The sequence below is a fragment of the Mobula hypostoma genome, chromosome 1 (assembly GCF_963921235.1).
Source record: "Mobula hypostoma chromosome 1, sMobHyp1.1, whole genome shotgun sequence".
NCBI classification, from domain to species: Eukaryota; Metazoa; Chordata; class Chondrichthyes; order Myliobatiformes; family Myliobatidae; genus Mobula; species Mobula hypostoma.
The window spans coordinates 183,472,790-183,496,907 of record NC_086097.1 but is presented as its reverse complement, the minus strand read 5'-3'; the positions used below and the strand labels follow the sequence as shown (position 1 = coordinate 183,496,907).

At 41.9% G+C, this 24,118-nt stretch overlaps 1 protein-coding gene across 1 annotated transcript in view; it reads left to right on the top strand.

Moving 5' to 3' along the window:
- The first annotated feature begins 4,941 nt into the window (after window positions 1-4,941).
- The window catches only part of cibar1 (CBY1 interacting BAR domain containing 1), a 56,014-nt gene continuing 36,837 nt past the window's right edge, over window positions 4,942-24,118 (top strand). The window contains exons 1-2 of the mRNA XM_063061376.1: window positions 4,942-5,151; window positions 12,308-12,542. Of these exons, the coding sequence (XP_062917446.1) occupies window positions 5,117-5,151; window positions 12,308-12,542 (270 nt within the window). The 5' untranslated portion in view covers window positions 4,942-5,116. The remainder of the gene's footprint in view (window positions 5,152-12,307; window positions 12,543-24,118) is intronic.

The following is a 24,118-nucleotide window of genomic DNA, read 5'->3' as shown; positions in this document are numbered from 1 at the left end:
GTTTAGGAGCTGAGAGGTAATGTTGCAGCTATACAGGACCCTGGAGTACTGTGCTCAATTCTGGTCTCCTCACTACAGGAAGGACATGGAAACCATAGATAGGGTGCAGAAGAGATTTACAAGGATGTTGACTGGATTGGGGAGCATGCCTTATGAGAATAGGTTGGGTGAACTCAGCCTTTTCTCCTTGGAGCGATGGAGGCTGAGAAGTGACCTGATAGAGGTGTATAAGATGATGAGAGGCATTGATCGTGTGGATAGTCAGAGGCTTATTCCCAGGCCTAAAATGGCTAGCACGAGAAGGCACAGTTTTAAGTTGCTTGGAAGTAGGTACAGAGGAGATGTCAGGGGTAATTTTTTTAAGCAGAGAGTGGTGAGTGCGTGGAATGGGCTGCTGGCAACAGTGGTGGAGGTGCATACGATAGCGTCTTTTATGAGACTCCTGGACGGGTACACGGAGCTTAGAAAAATAGAGGGCTATGGGTAACCCTAGGTAATTTCTAAGGACATGTTTGGCACAGCTTTGTGGGCCAAAGGGCCTGTATTGTACTGTAGGTTTTCTATGTTTCTATGAGTTTGAGTGTCGGGGGCAGAAGTTTCCATTACTAGGGAGAAGGTGCTTGAGAAACTGAAAGATCAGTAGGTAGATAAATCACCTGGACAGATGGTCTACAACCCAGTGTTCTTAAACAGGTGGCTGACAAGATTGTGAAGGCATTAGTAATGGTCTTTCAAGAATCTGGACGGTTCAGGAGGACTGAAAAATTGTAAATGTCACTCCACTCTTCAAGAAGAGAGGGAGGCAGAAGTAACAAAATTATAGACCAACACACATCAAAGTTGCTGGTGAACGCAGCAGGCCAGGCAGCATCTATAGGAAGAGGTGCAGTCGACGTTTCAGGCCGAGACCCTTCGTCAGGACTAACTGAAGGAAGAGTGAGTAAGGGATTTGAAAGCTGGAGGGGGAGGGGGAGATGCAAAATGATAGGAGAAGACAGGAGGGGGAGGGATAGAGCCGAGAGCTGGACAGGTGATAGGCAAAAGGGGATACGAGAGGATCATGGGACAGGAGGTCCGGGAAGAAAGACAGGGGGGGGGGGTGACCCAGAGGATGGGCAAGAGGTATATTCAGAGGGACAGAGGGAGAAAAAGGAGAGTGAGAGAAAGAATGTGTGCATAAAAATGAGTAACAGATGGGGTACGAGGGGGAGGTGGGGCCTAGCGGAAGTTAGAGAAGTCAATGTTCATGCCATCAGGTTGGAGGCTACCCAGACGGAATATAAGGTGTTGTTCCTCCAACCTGAGTGTGGCTTCATCTTTACAGTAGAGGAGGCCGTGGATAGACATGTCAGAATGGGAATGGGATGTGGAATTAAAATGTGTGGCCACTGGGAGATCCTGCTTTCTCTGGTGGACAGAGCGTAGATGTTCAGCAAAGCGGTCTCCCAGTCTGCGTCGGGTCTCACCAATATATAAAAGGCCACATCGGGAGCACCGGACGCAGTATATCACCCCAGTCGACTCACAGGTGAAGTGATGCCTCACCTGGAAGGACTGTTTGGGGCCCTGAATGGTGGTAAGGGAGGAAGTGTAAGGGCATGTGTAGCACTTGTTCCGCTTACACCGATAAGTGCCAGGAGGGAGATCAGTGGGGAGGGATGGGCAAGGGAGTTGTGTAGGGAGCGATCCCTGCGGAATGCAGAGAGAGGGGGGGAGGGGAAGATGTGCTTAGTGGTGGGATCCCGTTGGAGGTGGCGGAAGTTACGGAGAATAATATGTTGGACCCGGAGGCTGGTGGGGTGGTAGGTGAGGACCAGGGGAACCCTATTCCTAGTGGGGTGGTGGGAGGATGGAGTGAGAGCAGATGTACGTGAAATGGGGGAGATGCGTTTAAGAGCAGAGTTGATAGTGGAGGAAGGGAAGCCCCTTTCTTTAAAAAATGAAGACATCTCCCTCGTCCTAGAATGAAAAGCCTCATCCTGAGAGCAGATGCGGCGGAGACGGAGGAATTGCGAGAAGGGGATGGCGTTTTTGCAAGAGACAGGGTGAGAAGAGGAATAGACCAGTTAGCCTGACCTCAGTGGTTGGGAAAATGTTGGTGTTGATTGGTAAAGATGTGGATTTGGTGTACTTGGAGGCACATGATAAAATAGGCCAAAGTCAGCATGGTTTCCTTAAGGGAAAAGTTTGCCTGACAAATCTGCTGGAACTCTTTGAAGAAATAAGAAGAAACAAGCAGGATAGACAAAAGAGAATTGATGGATGTTGTGTAGTTGGATTTCCAGGCCTTTGACAAGGTGCCACACATGAAACTGCTTAACAAGGTAAGAGCCCATGGTATTACAAGAAAGATACCAGCATGGATAGGGCATTGGCTGATCGGCAAGAGGCAAAAAGTGGGAATAAAGAAAGCCTTATCTGACTGGTTGCCAGAGACATGAGATGTACTGCAGGGTTAAGTACATAGGTAGTATGTCAATGATTTTAATGATGGAATTGATGGCTTTGTGGCCAGGTTTACGGACAATACAAAAGTAAGTGGTGGGCAGGCAGTGTTCAGGAAGCAGGGAGGCTGCAGAAGGACTTAGATAGATTAGAAGAATGGGCAAAGAAGTGGCAGATGGAATATAGTATCGGGAATTATATGGTAAAAGAAATGAAGGCTTAGACCATTTACTAAACGGGGAGATAAACCAAAAATTATAGGTGCAAAGGGACTTGGGAGTGCTCGTGTAGGATTCCCTAAAGGTTAATTTGCAGGTTGAGTCAGTGGTGAGAAAGGCAGATGCAATGTTGGCATTCATTTCAAGAGGACTAGAATATAAAAGCAATGATATAATGCTGAGGGTTTATAAGGCCTCACTTGGAGTATTGTGAACAGTTACGGATCCCTTATTTCAGAAAGGATGTGCTGACGTTGAAGAGGGTTCAGAGGAGGTTCACGAGAATGATTCTGGAATAGGACCTCATATTGTATGAGGAGCGATTGATGGCTCTGGGCTTGTACTCATTGGAATTTTGAAGAATGAGGGGAAAACTCTTTGAAACCCATCAAATGTTGAAAGGCCCAGATAGAGTGGATGTGGAAAGGATATTTTCTAAGTGAGAGAATCTAGGATCAGAGGCCACAGCCTCAGAATAGAGGGATACCCATTTAGTATGGAAATGAGGGGGAATTTCTTTAGCCAGAGGGTACTGAAACTGTAGAATTTGTTGCCACACGCAGCTGTGGAGACCAGATCATTGGGTGTATTTAAGCCGAAGAATGAGAGGTTCTTCATTAGTCAGGGAGTGAAAGATTACAAGTAGAAGGCAGGACAATGGTAGCGAGAGGGAAATGGACCAGCCATGATGAAATGGTAGAGTAAACTTGATGGGCCAAATGGCCTAATTCTGCTCCTCTGTCTAATGGAGGGACTGAATGTAAAGGAGGAGGTGAATGGGCAGGTGTAGCACTATTTCCACTACAGGGACAATATGCATTAATGTTGTTAGGCAACAAACTTGTTTTGTTCTGAAAAATTGGGTGGAGGGTGGGTACAGCAATTTGGATATGTACAGCCTTATTAGCTCTGTGTAATGTAGGTAGTGTTCAGCCTCAGCCTGCTTGCATAGTATCAAGATTGTTGCATGCAGTCTTCCACCTTTCATCAATGCTATTATCACTTCAGCAGGGTACTTGATATTGTGAGTGGTCAGCAATGTGTAAAGCTAATCTAATAAAATAAACTATGCATTGTGCATAATTGCTGTTGGGAGTCATTGTGCAAGTGAATTTGCTCTGTGAGAGAAAACAATGACTGATAATCTGATATGGCAGCTTTAAAAACTATTTCATAATCGCCATTTGATGTCTTGATTCGGGAGCGGAATATGAGAGAGATGGATGCCCTCCGGGTTCTTGCGCAAAATAGAGAAGTGAGAAACAGAAACCGCTGAAATCAATGCAGGGAAGGGTTTAATAATCTAACACAAGGTGTCATAGTCAGTGATTGCATCTTTAAATACAGTATCTTACCGATGCCATTATTAGCCTAGGTGCAATGCTTAATACATTCACATTAATCAGCTACCAATAATCATTATTTAGAACTCAGCTTATATGTTTGTGCCTAAAAAATACACTTGGTAGATTGTATGATAGTCACTGATACACTTCCTAACTTCTTACAACAAAAAATGATGATATCAACAGCTAATACTATAAACACAAGAGATTCTGCAGATGCTGGAAATGTTAAGAATACTGAAGGAATGCAGCAATTAAGACTGGGGAATAAAGAGCTGACATTTCGGACTGAGCCCCTTCATCAGGAAAGGTAGTGCCGTACAGGTGCGCAGTGGATTTAAGATACAGAAGGAAGAGGGTTATCAATTGTATCAAAGTCAGCAGACGAGTTAGGAAAGTTGGGGGGAATAGTTTTCCTTATCTTATGTAAAACAAAATTATTTTGATTCTTATCACGTTCCTACAGTTACAAAAAGCTCGAAAGTTATGAGATGACCTTACGATTTGGGACCTTGCATATTACAAAATAAAGGTGAGTTTAGTAGAATCACAGCTCCAGAGTCCCGACTGGATTCCGACTTGACCTCGAGTTCTGTCCGTACAGTTGGCGCATTCTCCCGGTGGCCGCATGGGATTCCTCTGGCTGCTCCGGAATTTTAATACAATACAAATATCCCCTACTTTATTGATATGTGGTGGAATATCCAAAGTTGATAGGAATGCGGGGAGAATTAGTGGGAATAATGGTCGGGAGCTACTGGAGGTGTTCCTGTGTTGCGTTTCTTTAGGACATTAATTCGCTCAATACTCGTGAAAATTACGAGACCTGTCAAAAAACACTTTTTTAAAAAAATTGAGAGCAGTATGTGATTTTACTGTCGTCACTGCAGTAGTTAATAAGGAGTCGTTGGCAGTTCGCTCCGCCTAGGCTCGTTCAGTCATCAGCACGGGTCTGCGTCCCGGGTGGCCCGCACGGCTGTCGGCGCCGGCGGCTGCTATGGTAACGGTGGGACTCGGCCCCGGTTTGAGTAGTGCAGCCTCACTCCCGTTGGCGCTGGTCGGTCGAGGCCCGGCCTCCTCTCCTCAGCTCCTCAAGGGGGAGCCGTCATGTTCCAGGCCCGTGACCAGGACACGCGAGCAAGGTAAGACCTCCCTCATCCTGGGAAGTAACGATTCCATTTTTATCCGTAGGAAAATGCGAGGCTTCGTTACAGGCCTAGTCTCTCCGCTGCCGGAGCGTAGGTCAGGCGGGGGTGGTCTGGCAGCTACAACCGTTAATGCTATTCACGAAGGAATAGCATTTTCTCCTGGTGCTCCAGTTTCCTCCCACGTACCAAAGACGTACCGATTAATATTTGTAAACTGTCCCGTGATTAGGCTAGGGTTAAATCGCGGGTTGCTGGGCGGCGCGTCTCGAAGAGCCTATTCCGCGCGTTATCTCAAATAATAAACGCAGTAGTTTTTATTCCAAGTGCAGTGGTGAAGTGGCCAATATGGCTGAAATCTCTGCCTTTGGATTTGAAATAAATTCCAGAATAGAGCGCCTAGAATTTTCTACCTGTTTATCTTAATGACAAGGAATCTTGGAGCACTGCACTCCAAAATTCCGGGAGGATCCCCATTTGCCGTTAGATTTAATGGACGTGGTTTCATTTGAGAGATCAACCTTCCTTCCCTGAACCGGAGTTCTCTGCACTTATCGCAAACTTCAGGTAGTGGTTATCTCTCCTGCTCTTAATCAGACTGAACCATTTATCAGACCCGCATAATGACATCAATAGGGTACCAGTTATTGGTGCGATACAGATTCTTCACTCAACAGGCTTAACGCGCTGTAATATTTTAAAGGCATTTAAAAATAAACCGACTCGTACGATCTCAGTAGTTTTTAAACCCAATTTCTTGTAGACAACACTTCTACAAAGAAAGCTCAAAGAAACAATTAAGATTTATACGTTGGAGCCAGAGAAAACTACAGCACAGGCACGGCCCTTCGGCCCATCTAGTTCACGTCAAACCATTTAAACTGCCAACTCCCATCTACCTGCACTTGGATCATAGCTCTCCATACCTCTGCCAACCATGTAACTTTCCAAACTTATACACGGAAATTGAATTCGCATGCACCACTTACAGTGGTAGCTTATTCCACACTCTCATGAATCTCTGAAGTTTCCCCTCATGTTCCCCTTAAACTTTTCAGCTTTCTCCCTTAACCCATGACTTCTAGTTGTCCCACCCAACCCCAGTGGAAAAAACCTGTCTGTATTTACACTATCTATATCCCTCATAATTTTGTATACCTCTATCAAATTTCCTCCCAGTCTTCTATGTTCCAAGGAGTAACCTATTCAATCTTTCCTTATAATTGAGGTCCTCTAGTCCCAGCATCATCCTTGTAAATTTTCTCTATACTCTTTCAAACTCATTTACATCTTTCCTGTAGGTTGGTGACCAAAACTGCACACAATACTTAAGATTAGCCTGCACCAGCATCTTATAACTATATAACAATTACAGCATGGAAACAGGCCATCTCAGCCCTTCTAGTCCGTGCCGAACTCCTGCTCTCACCTAGTCCCACCGACCTGCACTCGGTCCATAACCCTCCATTCCCTTCCTGTCCGTATATCTATCCAATTTAACTTTAAACGACAACGTCGAACCTGCCTCAACCACTTCTGCTGGAAGCTCATTCCACACAGCCACCACTTTCTGAGTAAAGAAGTTCCCCTTCATGTTACTCCTAAACTTTTGCCCGTTAACTCTCAACTCATGTCCTCTTGTTTGAATCTCCCCTACTCTCAATGGAAAAAGCCTATCCACGTCAACTCTTATAAATCCCCCTCATAATTTTAAACACCTCTATCAAGTCCCCTCTCAACCTTCTACGCTCCAAAGAATAAAGACCAAACTTGTCAACCTTTCTCTGTAACTTAGGAGATGAAACCCAGGGAACATTTTAGTAAACCTCCTCTGTACTCTCTCAATTTTATTGACATCTTTCCTATAATTCGGTGACCAGAACTGTACACAGTACTCCAAATTTGACCTTACCAATGCCTTATACAATTTCAACATTACATCCCAACTCCTATACTCAATGATCTGATTAATAAAGGCCAGCATACCAAAAGCTTTCTTCACCACCCTATCCACATGAGATTTCACCTTCAGGGAACTATGCACCATTATTCCTAGATCCCTCTGTTCTGCTACATTCTTCAATGCCCTACCATTTACCATGTATGTCCTATTTTGATTAGTTCTACCAAAATGTAGCACCTCACATTTTTCAGCATAAACTCCATCTGCCATCTTTCAGCCCACTCTTCTAACTGGCCTAAATCTCTCTGCAAGCTTTGAAAACCTACTTCATTATCCGCACCGCCACCTATCTTAGTATCATCTGCATACTTACTAATCCAATTTACCACCCCATCATCCAGATCATTAATATATATGACAAATAACATTGGACCCGGTACAGGTCCCTGAGGCACACCACTACACACCGTCCTCCAATCTGACGCACAGTTATCCACCGCTACTCTCTGGCGTCTCCCATCCAGCCACTGCTGAATCCATTTTACTACTTCAATATTAATGCCTAACAATTGAACCTTCCGTGTGGAACCTTGTCAAAGGCCTTACTGAAGTCCAAATAGACAACATCCACTGCTTTACCCTCGTCAACTTTCCTAGTAACCTCTTCAAAAAATTCAATAAGATTTGTCAAACATGACCTTCCACGCACAAATCCATGTTGACTGTTCCTAATCAGACCCTGTCTATCCAGATAATTATATATACCATATCTAAGAATACTTTCCATCAATTTACCCACCACTGGCGTCAAACTCACAGGCCGATAATTGCTAGGTTTACTCTTAGAACCCTTTTTAAACAATGGAACCACATGAGCAATATACCAATCCTCCGGCACCATCCCCGTTTCTAATGACATTTGAAATATTTCTGTCAGAGCCCCTGCTATTTCCACACTAACTTCCCTTGAGGTCCTAGGGAATATCTTGTCCATACCTGGAGACTTATCCACTTTTATATTCCTTAAAAGCGCTAGTACTTCCTCTTCTTTAATCGTCATACTTTCCATAACTACCCTTCTTGTTTCCTTTACCTTACACAATTCAATATCCTTCTCCTTGGTGAATACCGAAGAAACCTTGTGTAACTTGGACATAACATCCTATCTCCTGCATTCTCTTATAAGGATCCAGCCCTTAGTAATAATGATCAGAGAGACATGGAGAGAATCTCTATTTGTCGACAAGTAACCTTTATTGTCTCAACAAAAATGCCTGTGAGTTCACAAACTAACTGTGTGCACACCCACTATGGTTCCCTGACCTTCCATGAACAGTCACTGAAGAGAAAATGTACTACCCGGGAGAGGAGTCTACACTGGCCAAGCATTCCTCATGGACCCGATCTCTACTTCTGCGATGGTTGATCTCTGAGAGTTATTGCCGCTTTGTATTTGAAGCTCTTAACTCTTATAATGTTCCTCATCACTTGCGCTAATGGATCTCCGTCACGTTGGTGCAAGGTCACCTGACCTTTCTGGGTCACCATACTGGTTCTGGTCAAGGGCTACAACCAACCTTGTTCGATGGTCTCTGCCCTCCGCCTTGTGTCTCTGTTCCTTCCACCTCTGGTTCAAGCCGGTTAAATTAGGTGACCAAGACACTGAGTCTAATGAGATTACAGATTGCTTCTCCAGCAAGCCTGTCACTTTACCTAATAAATAGTTACTTGTATGAGAATGATCTAGGGTTTAGCAAGTCATTAGCTGAAATAACTTGCGTCCACATTCGATTTCTCTGATAGCATTATCCCAGAGCAAGAATCAGTTCAGTTCACAAAGGACTGTAAGGAGAGTCTCACAAATTGACTGTTTCCATCTCCTTCAAGCACATGGCAAGAACAAAAACAATCGGCTTATCTACCTTCATTGTCCTTGATTCATTGGAATCCACTGATTTGTAGACTAGTTCTTTTTTGGCCAACAATTCAATACTTTGGTTTATGAAGGCCAATGTGCCAAAAGCTTTCTTTACGACCTTATCTGCCTGTGCCTCCACTTTCAATGAATTATAGAACTGTATTCCCAGATTCCTTCGTTCTATCACGGTCCTGATTGCCCTACCATTCACTATGTAAGGCCTGCCCTGGTTGGTCCGACCAAAATGCAACACCTCACACTTGTCTGCAATAAATTCCATCTATTATTTTTCAGCCCATTTTTCCAGCTAGTCCAGATCCCACTGCAAGCTCTGATGGTCTTTGTCGCTGCCTGCTACACCACCAATATTGGTGCCATCTGCAAATTTGCCATCCTGATCTGGTTAACTGTGTTATCATTTAAATCACTGGTATGGATGATAAACAATAATGGACCCGGCACCAATCCCTGCAGCACTCTACTAATCACAGGCCTCCAGTGAGAGAGGCAATCATCTACAACCACTTTCTGGTTTCTCCCACAAAGCCAATGTCTAATCAATTTACTACCTCATCTTGAATTCCAAGCGACTGAACCTTCTTGACCAACCTCACAAGCGAGACCTTGTCAAATGCCTTGCTAAAGTCCATTTAGACAACATACACAGCTTTGTTGTCATCAATTTTCTTCCTCAAAAAAAACTAAGATTAGTTTGGCATGATCTACCACGAACAAAACCATGCTGGCTATCCCTAATCAGTCCATGTCTATCCAAATACTCATATATCTGTACCCTTCCAATAACTTTCCCACTACTGATGTCAGGTCCACCAGTGTATGATTTCCTGCTTTATTTTTAGAGCCTTTCTTAAACAGCGGAACAACATTGGCTATCCTCCAATCTTCCAGTACCTCACCTACTGCTAAGGATGATTTAAATATTTCTGCTAGAGCCCTTGCATTTTCTGCGCTTGCCTCCCATTCTAGATTTCCCCCAACTCTTTTGGCTCCATGCATAGATTACCATTCTGATTTTCCAGATGACCAATTCTGTTTCTTGCAATCCTATTACTCTTAACATATCTGTAGAATCCCTTAGGATTCTGCTTCATCTTGTCTGCTAGGGCAACCTCATTCCTTCCTTTAGCACTTTTGACTTCTTTCTTAGGTGTTCTCTTGCATTTCTTGTACTTCATAAGCTATGTTTCCTCTAAGCTGTGCGCATGTGTGCGCGCAGAGGTTTTTCAACCAGTGCACAAAGGAAATTAATGTGCGCACAAAAGGTTAGATACCTAAAATAATGTAGTAATTAATAATTATTGAAAATAATCTTTTAGCTAAATGTTTCTGTTAACTAGTTAGTCGGTTTTTCAAATACCACCATGCACGTCACTAACTTACGTCACCTCACCTTTCCTGTTCCGGTTTGTACAGCTGCATCACGGCAGCAGCCATCTTTGGTGGACAGTGTTCATATTATAATGTTTACAAAGATCTGTTTCAAATCCTGTAGATAGCTTACTAAGTTTTTATTGAAAAAAATATTGATTCACTATGTCAAATTCAAAAGAAGCAAACGGCGTGAAGCGTAAAAGAACTTTACGGGTTTTAAGTGCTGTCTTTGTTGAACTGGCTGCACTGTGCAAGAATCTGCAAAAGAGTGGCCTGACACCGATTGATTCAGTTCATTATGCGCGAGGCAAAGTTAACAAGATAAGAAAGCAGTACCTGGGAGACAATGTTTCATGGAGTGACAAAGTTAAAGTTTTGTTAAGCCAACAACGTGAAGAAAATGTCACAATAGGTACAAGTTTGCTGTTGACTTTTATAAATAGCCTTTGTGTTCATTTAGAAGAAAGGTTTCCTGAAGATGAGGTACAAGAATGGTCAGCTTTTGATTTCTCTGCAATTGCAGATTGTGACTTCACATTTGGCAATGAACGTTAATGCCTTATGTCTAAAATATCATGGTTTTCTAGCTGAAAACACTGTAATAGTTAGACTGTTTAATGATTTCAATTTTCCATCCAAGAAAAAATTAAATCCAAACTGATTTCAAACTTTACTCAAATGGTGACAGTTTTGCGACCTTGCACAATTGATGGACATTGGGGGAAATTTTTTGTGTCAAGTGCAGACTGTGAGCGAGGTTTTAGCCTAATGAACCAACTCAAAAACAAGCTGAGAAACCATTCAGGTGAATGTCATTTGGATATGTTAATGAGAATCAAAAGCTATCAATTGGATGAAAGTTCTATTAGTCTAGATAATGGGTAAGTGCCAAAGACAGGAGGGAGAAAAAATAACTGAGTGATTTAAATATGTATGTTATTTTGTTGTTATTCTGTGCAGTTTTATGTCAAATATTTTGTAAACCTACATAAACTGTGCCAAGTGCGCATTCAATGCGTACATACTTTTGTCACAGGAAAAAAAATTGCACAAGATAAGATTTTTGTGCACACTGACTACTAAAAATTAGAGGGAACATTGTTCGTAAGCACCTATACCCACTATGCACCTCCTTTTTTTTCTTAATCAGGCCTCACTATCTCTTGAAAACCAAGGCTCCCTAAATCTGTAATCTTTAACTGTTATTCTTACAGGCACACATAAGCTTTGTACTCACAAAATTTCACTTTTAAAGACCTCCCACTTACCAAGTACACCTTTGCTAGAAAGTAGCCTAGCCCAATTCACACTTGCCAGATTTTTGATGATACCACTAAAACTGGCCTTTCTCCAGTTTAAAATCTCAACTTGCAGACTAGACCTATCTTTTTCCATATTTACTTTGAAACTAACGGCATTATGATCATTAGATGCAAAGTGTTCCCCTACACAAACTTCTGTCACCTGCCTTGTATCATTCCTGAATAGTGGATCAAGTATTGCACTCTCTCTCATTGGGACTTCTATGTACTTCTCTGTGACTAAACCACAAGAACATTGATGTATTCCACACCTACCACCAACCATTTCCTTGGTGATTTATTGCAAATTATTGTGGTTCTGAATGCTGTAGTCTCTGGCCTTGGATAGAATTTAGTAAAAGGCGGGAGGATCACAAAAAGCCTGGATTTGCTTTCTTCCAAATTTCCATCCGAAGTCCCACCACTAATTTATAAGACTGAATTTAACTACAATGAGCTTGAAAGATCAACCTTGATACATAGAAGTGTACATTACACCACAACACACTGCTCATTTGTCATAAAAGATTCTTTATGATAATTCAAATTAAATATCTGAATACTTCATTTTTTTATTTTCAAAGTAAAACCAATTTTTGCTTTAAATGACATTAAACAATCTTGAATTTTTTTTTCCAGGGACAGTCAAACCAAGTATATTCAGAGCACTGTTGCAAATGTGGAAAAACACTTTGGTGACTTGTGCAGCTTATTTGCAGCCTATACACGAAAAACTGCAAGACTGCGTGATAAATCTGATCTCTTAGTTAAAGAACTCCGAGAGTATGCTGATACAGAAACACCTCATCTAAAATATGGCCTGAGTAGTTTTGCAGATCATTTTGCTTTAATTCAGGATTATCGACATGCAGAGGTGAGCAGATGAAAGTGTTATTTTTCATAGTTGTTTATGACATTTGTTTAACGTATCTATTCAGCCCATCAAATTCAGTTCTCACATCAATCTACTCCCCTATTTAGTTGTAAGTTATTCTTTTTCATGGCTCCACATGCTCCACCTCTGATAACTACTGCCATTCACTGACAGATGCTGTAAGTTAACTATATTTGGGATTTGAAATTGGGAGTAGCCAGGGAGAACTCGTAAACTTTGCACAAGGCACTGAAGGATGGAGTCAAGCCTGGATCAGTAGAGTTGCGAGGCTTCAGTACTATGGCACCACATTAGTAGATGCAATCTTAACATTTCTAAATTCAATAGTACATTATATCAGGGCACCATAATTAGATCCTGCTCTGCCATTCAGTGCAACTAGTAATGGCTGATTCTCCATTACAATACCATATTCCAGATCTCTCCCCACTTCCCGTCATGTCTTTTGTATCTGAAATTCCATCTGCTTTCTTCATGCATGTATTTGGCCACTTGGCCTCTACTGCTCTCTGTAGTATGTCGTAGGCTTAACACTGTCTGAGTGTAGAAATTTCTCTTCAGTCCTAAATGGTTAAGTCCTTACCGTGTGACTGTGACTTCTTACTCTAGATAACCCCAGTCAGGGAGAACATCTAGCATCTAGGATGCATAGTTTCCAGAATTTTATCTGTTTCAAACAAGATTCCCTCATTCTTTTACACTCTTAGTGAAAGAATGCCTGGTTAACCCAATCTGTTCATTTGACAGTCTTGCCATCATATAGGTACAAGCCTTTTGAACCTTTGCTTCACTGCCTTGTTACCAAGTATAACTTGTCTTCTGCCTGGAGCTTGTGTTATTTAAGGATTGTTCTGAGACCTCTTGTTTGTGATATACAGTATATCAGTGATTTGGATGAAAATGAGATGAGTGGCTTAGCAGATTTGTAGGTGGCAAGTTTAGTGGAGTTGTTAACAGTGTAAAAGACTATCAAAGAATGCAGTGTGATATACAGTATATCACATAAGACCATAAGATATAGGAGCAGAAGTAGGCCATTTGGGTTACTCAGGCCATTCACTCAAGTCTGCTCCACCGTTCAATCATGTGCTGATTCAATTCTTCCAGTCATCCCCACTCCCCTGCCTTCACCCCATACCCTTTGACGCCCTGGCTAATCAAGAACCTATCTATCTCTGCCTTAAATACACCCAATGACTTGGCCTCCAAGCTGCTCATGACAACAAATTCCACAAATTTACCACTCTCGGATTAAAGTAATTTCTCCGCATTTCAATTCTAAATGGACGTCCTTCAATCCTGAAGTCGTGCCCTCTTGTCCTAGAATCCTGTACCATGGGAAATAAGTTTGCCATGTCTAATCTGTTCAGGCCTTTTAACACTTGGAATGTTTCCATGAGATCCTCCCCATTCTCCTGAACTCCAAGGAATACAGCCCAAGAGCTGCCAGACTTTCCTCATACAGTAACCTTTTCATTCCTGGAATCATTCTCATGAATCTTCTCTGAACCCTCAGTATATCCTTTCTAAAATAAGGAGCCCAAAACTGTACCCAATAACTCCGTGTGGTCTCACAGGTGCCTTAGAGCCTCAACATCACATCCCTGCTCTTGTATTCTATACCTCTAGAAATGAATGTCAACATTGCATTCGCCTTCTTCACAACTGACTCAGCCTGGAGGTTAACCTTTAGGGTATCTTGCACAAGGATTCCCAAGTCCCTTTGCATCTCTGCATTTTAAATTCTCTCCACATCTAAATAATAGTCTGCCTGTTTATTTCTTCCACCAAAGTGCATGACCATACACTTTCCAATATTGTATTTCATTTGCCACTTCTTTGCCCATTACCCTAAACTATCTAAGTCTCTCTGCAGGCTCTCTGTTTCCTCAACATTACCCACTCCAACAATCTTTGTATCATTGGCAAAGTTAGCCACAAGTCCATTATTTGTATTCCAAATCATTGACATACATTGTAAGAAGCAGCGGTCCCAACACCGGCCCCGGTGGAACTCCACTAATAACCGGCAGCCATCCAGAATAGGATCCCTTTATTCCCACTCCCTGTTTTCAGCCAACCAGCCAATTCTCCACCCATGCTAGTAACTTCCCTGTAATTCTATGGGCTCTTATCTTGCTAAGCAGCCTCCACCCATGCTAGTAACTTCCCTGTAATTCTATGGGCTCTTATCTTGCTAAGCAGCCTCATGTGCAGCACCTTGTCAAAGGCCTTCTGAAAATCCAAGAACACCATGTCTACTGCATCTTCTTTGTCTACCCTGTTGTAATTTCCTCAAAGAATTGCAATAGGTTTGTCAGGCAGGATTTTCCTTTCAGGAAACCATGCTGGCTTTGACCTATCTTCTCACATGCCTCCAGGTACTCTGTAATCTCATCCCTAACAATGGATTCCAACAACTTCCCAACCACTGATGTCAGGCTAACAGGTCTATAGCTTCCTTTCTGCTGGCTCCCACCCTTCTTAAATAGCGGAGTAACATTTGCAATTTTCCAGTCGTCCGGTACAATGCCAGAGTCTATTGATTCTTGAAAGATCATCATTAATGCCTCCGCAACCTCTCCAGCTACTTCCTTCAGAACCCGAGGGTGCACTCCATCAGGTCCAGGAGACTTATCCACCCTCAGATCATTAAGCTTCCTGAGCACCTTCTCAGTCGTAATTTTCACTGCACATAGTCTTCCACTATGAAGACTGATGCAAAATACGCATTCAGTTCCTCTGCCATCTCTACGTCTCTCATTACAATATCTCCAGCGTCATTTTCTATTGGTCCTATATTTACCCTCAACTCTCTTTTACCCTTTATATACTGAAAGCTTTTTTAAGTATCTTCGTTGATATTAGTCACCAGCTTCCTTTCATAATTCATCTTTTCCTTCCTAATGACCTTCTTAGTTTCCTTCTGCAAGTTTTTAAAAGCTTTCCAATCCTCTATCTTCCCACTAGCTCTGACTTCCTTATATGACCCTCTTTCCCTTTTACTTTGGCTCTGACTTCACTTGTCAGGCATGGTAGTATCCTTCTTCCCTTTGTAAATTTCTTCTTATTTGGAATATATCTGTCTTGCACTTCCCTAATTTTTCACAGAAATTCCAACCATTGCTGCTCTGCTGTCCTTCCTGCAAATGTCCCTTTCGAGTCAACTTCGGCCAGTACCCCTCTCATGCCATTGTAATTTTCTTTATTCCATTGAAATACCGACACATTGGATTTTATGTTTTCCCTTTCAAATTTCAATGTGAACTCGATCATATTGTGATCACTGTTCCCTAAGGGTTCCTTAACCTTAAGCTCTCTTATCATCTCTGGATCATTGCACAGATTAGTTACAGATCAGTTGCGAAATGCAGATGAAGTTTAATCTGTGCAAGTGTGTGGTGTTGTACTTTGCAAAGTCAAATTAAAGGAGAAAGTATACAGTTAATGGTAGACCCCCTTCGTAGTGTTAAGGTACAGAGCGATATTGAGGTCCAGGTCCATGGTTCAGTTCACTGAATGTGGCAATGCAACTAGATAATAAGGTGGTAAAGAAGGTGAATGACATGCTTCCCTTCATTGGTAGGGGTGTTGAGAATAAGAGCAAAGAACTCATGTTGCAGCTGTGTAAAACTTTAGGAGTATTGCTTGCAGTTCTGGTCACCTCATTGTATGAAGGATCTGGAGACTGTGGAGAGGTGCAGAAGTGGTTGCTGGCTGGATTATAAGCAAAGAGCTATAAGGAAAGATTGGACAAATTCTGTTTGTTTTTCCCTAGAGGAGACCTAACAGAGGTTTTAAAACTATAATTAGTAGACAATCAAAATATTTTCCCCAAAGTAAACTGACAAACAGCGGAGGATATTTCTTTTAAGCTTAGTGGAGAGAAGTTGAAAGGCAATATGAGAGGTAATTTTTTTTAATACGTGAGTGGTAGTTGCCAGTGTGGTAATGGAATCAGGCAGTTTGTTGGAGTTTAAGAAGCTTTTAGATGGACACATGAATATGAAAGGAATGATGGGATATCAATGATACATGGGTGAGGGGCACTTAGTATAAATTGGACTCGAGGTTGGCAAAACATCATGAGCTGAATGTCCCATTCTGTAAATCTCTGAAACCTGCCATATCTGGAATCAGGTCAATGAATCTTTGCTTCACTTCCTCTATGGCAAGTAATGATTTCTTGGGTAAATAATCCAAAATTGTACAAGTACTTCAGGTGGTGTTTCACCAAGGCCTTATATAATCACAGAAACCTTCCTTACTTCTGATCAATACCTCTTTTAATGAAGGTAAATATATCATTTGCCCTCTCAACTGCTTGCAGCACCTATATATTAGCCTTTGTTGATTTGTATACACTCACAGGAGGAGTCTCCTTGAACCTATCAAGGAGAATACTAAGATTAAGTACTATCAACTTAACCACTTTCTCACTGTATTAGAAATGCTCTGCATTTCTATTACATTCATCAAAATGGATGAGCTCATTTTATTCTATCTACCATTTTATCACCTTCTCACGGTTTCTCTTTATCCCATTGAAGTCTCTAGACGCACAATCCAACCTAAATTACTCTTGCCAGCAAAAAAGGAAAGGTCACTTTGTCCCCTTCACCAAATCATTGATCTAATTTGTGAATGGCTAGGGTCCATCCCCACCTTGCTGTGCCCTGCCCCATTAATTAAAGCCAGTACACCTGACAAGGATATGTTTACTCATACTTTTTACCTCCTGTCCAATAACCAGTTCTTAATCCACGTCAGTATATTGCCACTAAGTCTGTGTTCTGAGCTTGTTCTGCATTTTCAATGCAGAATCTTATCAAAAGTTTTTCAGAAAAATTCAAATATACCACATCTGTTATTTCCCCATTATCCATTCTACTAATTACATCCTAAAAGAATTTCAGATGAATCAAACATGATTTTCCCTTCATAAATCAAGAGTTATCTGCTCAATCCTATTATTCTGAAGGCTTTAATATTAATAGCCTGGCAGCCTGTTGATACCCCAATATATCCATTCCAAATTCTAACTTGGAAAATTATTTCCAGTTCAAATAAAGATTCTTTCATCCAAAATTGAAACAACAGGTATGATGGGTCAGATAGTTTGATATGTGTGCTAAGAGTATTATGATAGAGGTGATGAATTAATCAGTTACAATATCACAGCTGCACTTGGGAGACATAATGGAGAGTTCAAACACGGAGTCCATTTGGGTAGCACTCAGGAATAGGAAGGGTGCAATCGACTGATGAGATCGTGCTACAGATCCCCTGATAGCCACTGGAGCTTTGAGGAACAGATATGTAAACAGATATGGAAATATTTGAAAATAATAAGGGGATTTCAACTTCCAGAATTTAAACTGGGATCTTAGTGTAAAGGGTTTAGATGGGGAAGAATTTGTTAAGTGTATCCAGTAGGATTTCTTAAATCGATATGTAAATGGTTTTACAAGAGGAGGGGCTGTACTGGACCTGGTATTGGGTAATGAGCCTGGCCAGGTGACTGACCTTTCAGTCGGTGAGCAGTTAGGGAACAGAGACCACAACACCCTAACTTTCAGAAGAGCTATAGATAAGGATAGTTGTGAATTTGAAATTGGAGTAGGACAAGTTACGAGGGCATTAGGCAGGAACTAAGAAGCATTAATTGGGAGTATCTTTTTTAATGGCAAGTACACATCAGGCACATGGAGGATGTTTAAAGAACAATTGCACAGATAACAGAAAAGTTTATGTTCATGTTAGAAGGAAGGACAGCGATCGAAAGATAAGAGAACCTTGGATGTCCAGAGAGGTGATGAATTTAGTCAAGAAGAAAAAGGAAATGTATGTAAAGCTTATGAAGTCAGGATCAAAAAAAGCATATGAGGTTTATAAAGAAGCCAGAAGAGAACTCAAGAAGGGAATTAGGAAAGCCAGGAGTAGCCACAAAAAGTCCTTGGCAAGTAGGATTAAGTGAATCCCAAGGCATTCTATACTTGCGTCAAGAGCAAAAGGATAACTAGGGAGAAGGTAGGATAAAAAGGGGAACATTTGCTTGGATGTGGAGTATATGAGTGAGGTACTTGACGAGTATTTTGCTTCAGTATTTATCAAGGAAAGGGACATAGAGAACCAGGAGATCATTGCTGAATGTATCAGTATGCTAAGGCAAAGAGGAGGAAGTGTGCATCTCCTAATGAGTATTAAGGTGGATAAGTCCCCAGGGCCTGATGGGACTTACCTCAGGTTATTGAGGGAGGCAAGAGATGAGATTGCTGGGGTTTTGACCAGTATCACATGTCCTCTCTAGGCACAGCCAAGGTCTAATGTATCTTTATTTAGGAAGGGAAAATCCTGGGATCTATAGATCGATGAGTCTCACATCAGTTGCAGGGAAATTGCTGGAGACTATTCTTGGGGATAATACATAGGAGCATTTGGAAACCCATGGCCTAATTAGGGAGAGCCAGAATGGCTTTGTGTGGGGCGAGCCATGTCTTGCCAACTTGAGTGAGTTTTTTGACAAGGTGAAGAGAGAGATTAATGAAAATGGAGCAGTGGATGTTGTCTACATGAATTTTAGTGAGGTGTTTGACAAAGAGCCTCACGGGTGGCTAATCCAGAAGATCTGGGTGCATGGGGTCCATGGCGAATTGGTTGTTTGGATTCAGAACTGGCTTGCACATGGAAGACAGGGTAGTGGTTGAAGGGACTTATTCGAGCGGTGGTCTATAAATAATGGTGTTCTGCAGGGGCCTGTGCTATGGTCTCTGCTGTCTGTGATGAACATAAATGACTTGGATGAAAATGTAGATGGATGGTTAGTAAGTTTGCGGATGATACCAAGATTGGTAGAGTTGTGGATGGTGTAAAAAAAAATTGGCAAAGAATACAGCACAATATAAATCAGTTGTAGATATGGGCAGGGAAATGACAGATGGAGTTTAATTCAGATAAATGTGAGCTGTTGCATCTCCGTAGGGCAAATGCAAGAGACAGTACATTGTTAAGGACAAGATCCTTAACAACGTTGCTGAGCAGGTCTAAGTTTTTATCTCCTTGAAAGTGGCTACACAGGACAATAGGGTGGTTAAGAAGGCTTATGGAATGATCTTATTAGTCCAGGCATTGAATTCAAAAGTTGAGGAGTTATCTTGCAACTTTATAAAACCTGGTTTGGGCTACATTTGGAGTATTGCATAGTTCTGGTCACCCTACTATAGGATGGATGTTGAGGCTTTGGAGAGGGTGCAGAAGAGGTTTACCAGGATGCTGCCCGGTTTAGAGGGCATGTGCTATGACGAGGGACTGGACAAACTTGGGTTGTTTTCTCTGTAGTGCCAGAGGCTGAGGGGAGATCAGATAGAGGTTTATATAATTATGAGAGGCATAAATAGAGTAGACTGGGAGTATCTTTTCCCAGGGTAGAAATGTCTAATACCAGAGGGCATGCACTGAAGATGAAATGGAGTAGGTTCAAAGGGGATGTGAGGGGTAAGTTTCTTTTTAAGCTCAGTAGTGGATGCCTGGAATGTACTGCCTGGTATGGTGGTAGAAGCAAATACATTAGAGACTATTAGTATTTAGATAGGCACATGAATGGGAGGAAGATAGTGGGATGTGGACATTGTGTAGGTAGTAGGGCTTATTTCTGAGATTTTTTAAATTTACTTTTTAGCTGATTCGGCATTGTGGACTGAAGGACCTGTTCCGGTGTTGTACTGTTCTATGTTCTATGTAAAATATTGACTGTTTCTCTCCTGATGGATGTTGCTTGATCTCTGAGAGCTTCTAGCGTTACCTTTTTTATTTTTTTTTTGGATTTCCTGCATCTGTAGTCTTAGTCTACTCGAATTTTTAATAACATTACAGGGATCTCTGACGATCTGTTGTATTACTTAAGTATGAAACTTTAAGCCCTCCATCCCAGTCGTACCCATCCCCATGGTCGCCAATCATTCAATGTGCTGCTGATCACATAATGTTAAGTTCTGTGCCTTACAACAGACTTTTATCAGAGTGATGTGCAAAATCAGCAATAACTAGATTGTTTCATATCATTCTGTAAAGTTGACTAGTGACTTTCGTGGTTTAAAATGTGAAATAATTTTGTTTTCAATGACAACAACCCATTAGAGTTTTTTGGGAAAAATATTACAGATTGTGCCAGGAATACTTCACCCCAGTAAGGTACTGACCCCTGTCACTTATCTGTCCTATTGCCCTCTGACTTGTAAACTGGATAATTATATGTGTTTGCAATCATTATAAAGACCATTTTGCAGTTTGGTGTAAACTATGATAATGTGTTAGATCAGCTTGATATATTTAGCAACAGGTTAGAGATCAGGTAGATCAACAAAAATGTAGCTTTTTCTCTGCTAGTTTGAGCCATTCACTTTTATTTGGGATAGTTTGGCATTCACATATGTGCATTTGCTATTGGCTTACATGCTTGTTTCTCAAAATTTTAAATTCATCAATTGATGGTATATGCAACTTCTGAGATAACAAAGCTAACAGGACTGAGTTCATGCCCATTCCCATACATTTTTAACTTTATGATTTAATAATTAATATAACCTAAATTTAAATGCTTGCATTTATATGTAATTTTATTTACATTATAATTAAGCCAAAAAAATTATAATTAGTGTTTGAAAGCAATTGAAACCCCTTTTTACTAGGTGTCTCTAGAAGCATGGCTGGTTAGCTTCTCACTAACAAGCCAATGGACTCGGAGGTAAGAAAATCACCTTCCTTGAACTCTGTACGTCTAGGATCGATATGACTTGGGTCCCACCAGACCAGGAAAGTCGGAATGTTTCGTTCACCCGCACCCCAATTGGAATGAATACTGTGTTAATATTGCCCGTCGGCAAGAAATAATATCGCACCCTGCATACAATTATAAAGAAAGTATATTTACAAATTTCACCTTTATCGAACAGTTAGTAGGAAAAAGAAAACAAAAAATAAAAAGAGCCCATTATAGTTAACCCTGTTCAAATGTGCACACAAGTTGGAGCTCATCTTGAATTTGTCTTTAGCTCATGCTCTGAACCCATGGTCTGTGTGAAAGCACACACCACCTTCTAAGTGTCACTCGAAATCCATCTCGAACAAATGAGATGGGTTCCACCAAATGAGTTCCACCAAAGGAGTATTGGTCCTTATTCCTTGAAGCCATTCATCTGCACAAAGCAACTTGTGCAACAGGGACGGCATCCTCAGCCATCTCCCCTCCTATCCTAGCTCCTGCCAAAAAGACCTCGACCCACCCCAGAGTCTGTCACCAAAACGTCTCCACCCAGCGTTCTCTAGAATCTTCTCCCAATTCCACCAACCTGATTGGATGTCACTACATTCCTAGGTGTGAACATCACAACCCCTTATCTTTAACAGTAGTGCAAACACTACCAGCAGAACACATTGCTTTTACTGAAAACCATAACTGAAATACCCTACAATATTAGCAGTAAAATCTTAACCAGGGTGTTATACCCCACCCCCCCAATCATAAATAGTCATGTCCTCATGACTTTGAAATTTACCAACCCATCATTAACAACAGAATTTTCACAGGAATCTTGTGACAACATGACCTGCAATGGTAGTGACATACCTCACTAGGAGGATAGACACAACACTCTGTTCCCCTGGTGCACCATGGTCTCTCTGTGGGTTTCCTAACTCCTTGAGACTTCCTTATCTCATCTTTGGCTCCTCCAGCTTCAACCACCCCTTGTAACCCTTCTTGTCTACTAGAGGGTGCCTCCCCCTGTCTATCACTCATATGTTCTGGTGGCTCAGGCTTACCCCACCCCCCCGGCTCCATGATTGAACTTGACTCCCTTCAGTTTAATTGGTGCTGCCAAACATCTCAACCTCTGCTGGTGCTAACTGGCAAGACCTCTCTCAGAAAGGGGTGTCCTCTAATAGTCTGGCAAGTACTCTTGAAGTAACCTACATCAGACTTGTCAATGGAAAACGCATCTTCACGTCCCAACAACTTCTTAGTTAATCTCCTTTTCCATTCCTTGGACAGTTGGGGAAATTTGGGGATTCTTGTCATTCTAGCTACTCCTGTAAGACGTAATGTGACAGGTCTAGACTGGATGTACCACACAGTTCCTCGTTTCTGCTCATCATCCTGCTTAAGAGGAACTCGCACCTTCTCAAAAGCGGTTCTGAATACAGAATGAATGGACAAGGTTTTCAAAAAATTCTCCCCTTGCATGCTCCCATGAGCCTTCTCACAGCAGCAGTTTTTGTTCCCACAAGAATGGAAGCTCCACCCTTTATAACTGGGTCCGGGCAGACCAACGCTGCTGTGTTAACGGTCTCAGTTACTTCAACGTCTGCTTCTGAAAACTCCAGCGTCAACGACAAGTAACCATCGTATGGATACTCGACAGCCCCCGAATCTCAAAGGCACTGAGTGGGCATCGATGGCAAATGTGTTGTAAAAGGATCTATAAACCAAAGTAATTTGAGAACCTGTGACAAGTATGGCTCTAGAATAAACATTTTCAATTCATATGGATACATCAGAGTTTGGTCCCACTAAGCAACTGCAGATTTCCTCGTGGTTGCATTTTTAAATTCACTACTGCGAAGCCTCTTCCGGTGATGCCTACACTGAAGAAGTTTAAATCTTCTCTTCGACGGAGTTCAGTGAAACCATCTGTCACTGCTCCCCATCTGTAATTTCTTCGGCTCTTCAACTTTTCCACCACATTTTGACTCAGACTCGCTATCACAGCCTCTCATATCCCTTTTGCCAATCAACTGTCCAGCTCTTGGCTCCATCCCTCCCCCTCCTATCTTCTCCTATCATTTTGGATCTCCCCCTCCACCTTTCAAATCTCTTACTAGCTCTTCTTCCAGTTAGTCCTGACGAAGGGTCTCGGCCCGAAACATCGACTGTACCTCTTCCTAGAGATGCTGCCTGGCCTGCTGCATTCACCAGCAACTTTTATGTGTGTTGCTTAAACGTTCAGGAATAGTGTTTTGTACTTATTTCCCTTGATACACTGATATGTATCCTCTTCAAAATGCCAACTGTTCCTTTACTGAGTCCCTCCGTTGTTTTTACCTCTTTTCTTTGTTGTTTGATTAACCACTGATTTACTTTCTGAAGGTTTTCCTGTCCTTCACACTCCTGCTTAAAACATCCATCTTCTCCACAGTTGTAACAGAAAATACCGGTCACTTCCCTAGTCAAGGGACTCTGCTCAGTAGCAGTCGTCAACTTGGTACATCCCACCAGTGGATCCATCTTCCTATTGGCCTTGTCATGCTTGATGGCAGCACCAATGGATATCATCCAAAATACCTGGGTCCTTGGATCTTTCACGATATCCTGTAAAACCCTGCTTGCGTGGCATCAGGGGTTGACTTTGCCCTGCTGATGGAGGCTGCCCTCTCCTCCATTGCATTTTCCTCCTCCCTAACTTCTCTGAGTAACTTGGTAAAAGCTGAAGGAGGGCGCATCTTGTGGGTCATCCGAATACGTAGACCAATCATGTCATGTGACAGCACACCCTTCACAA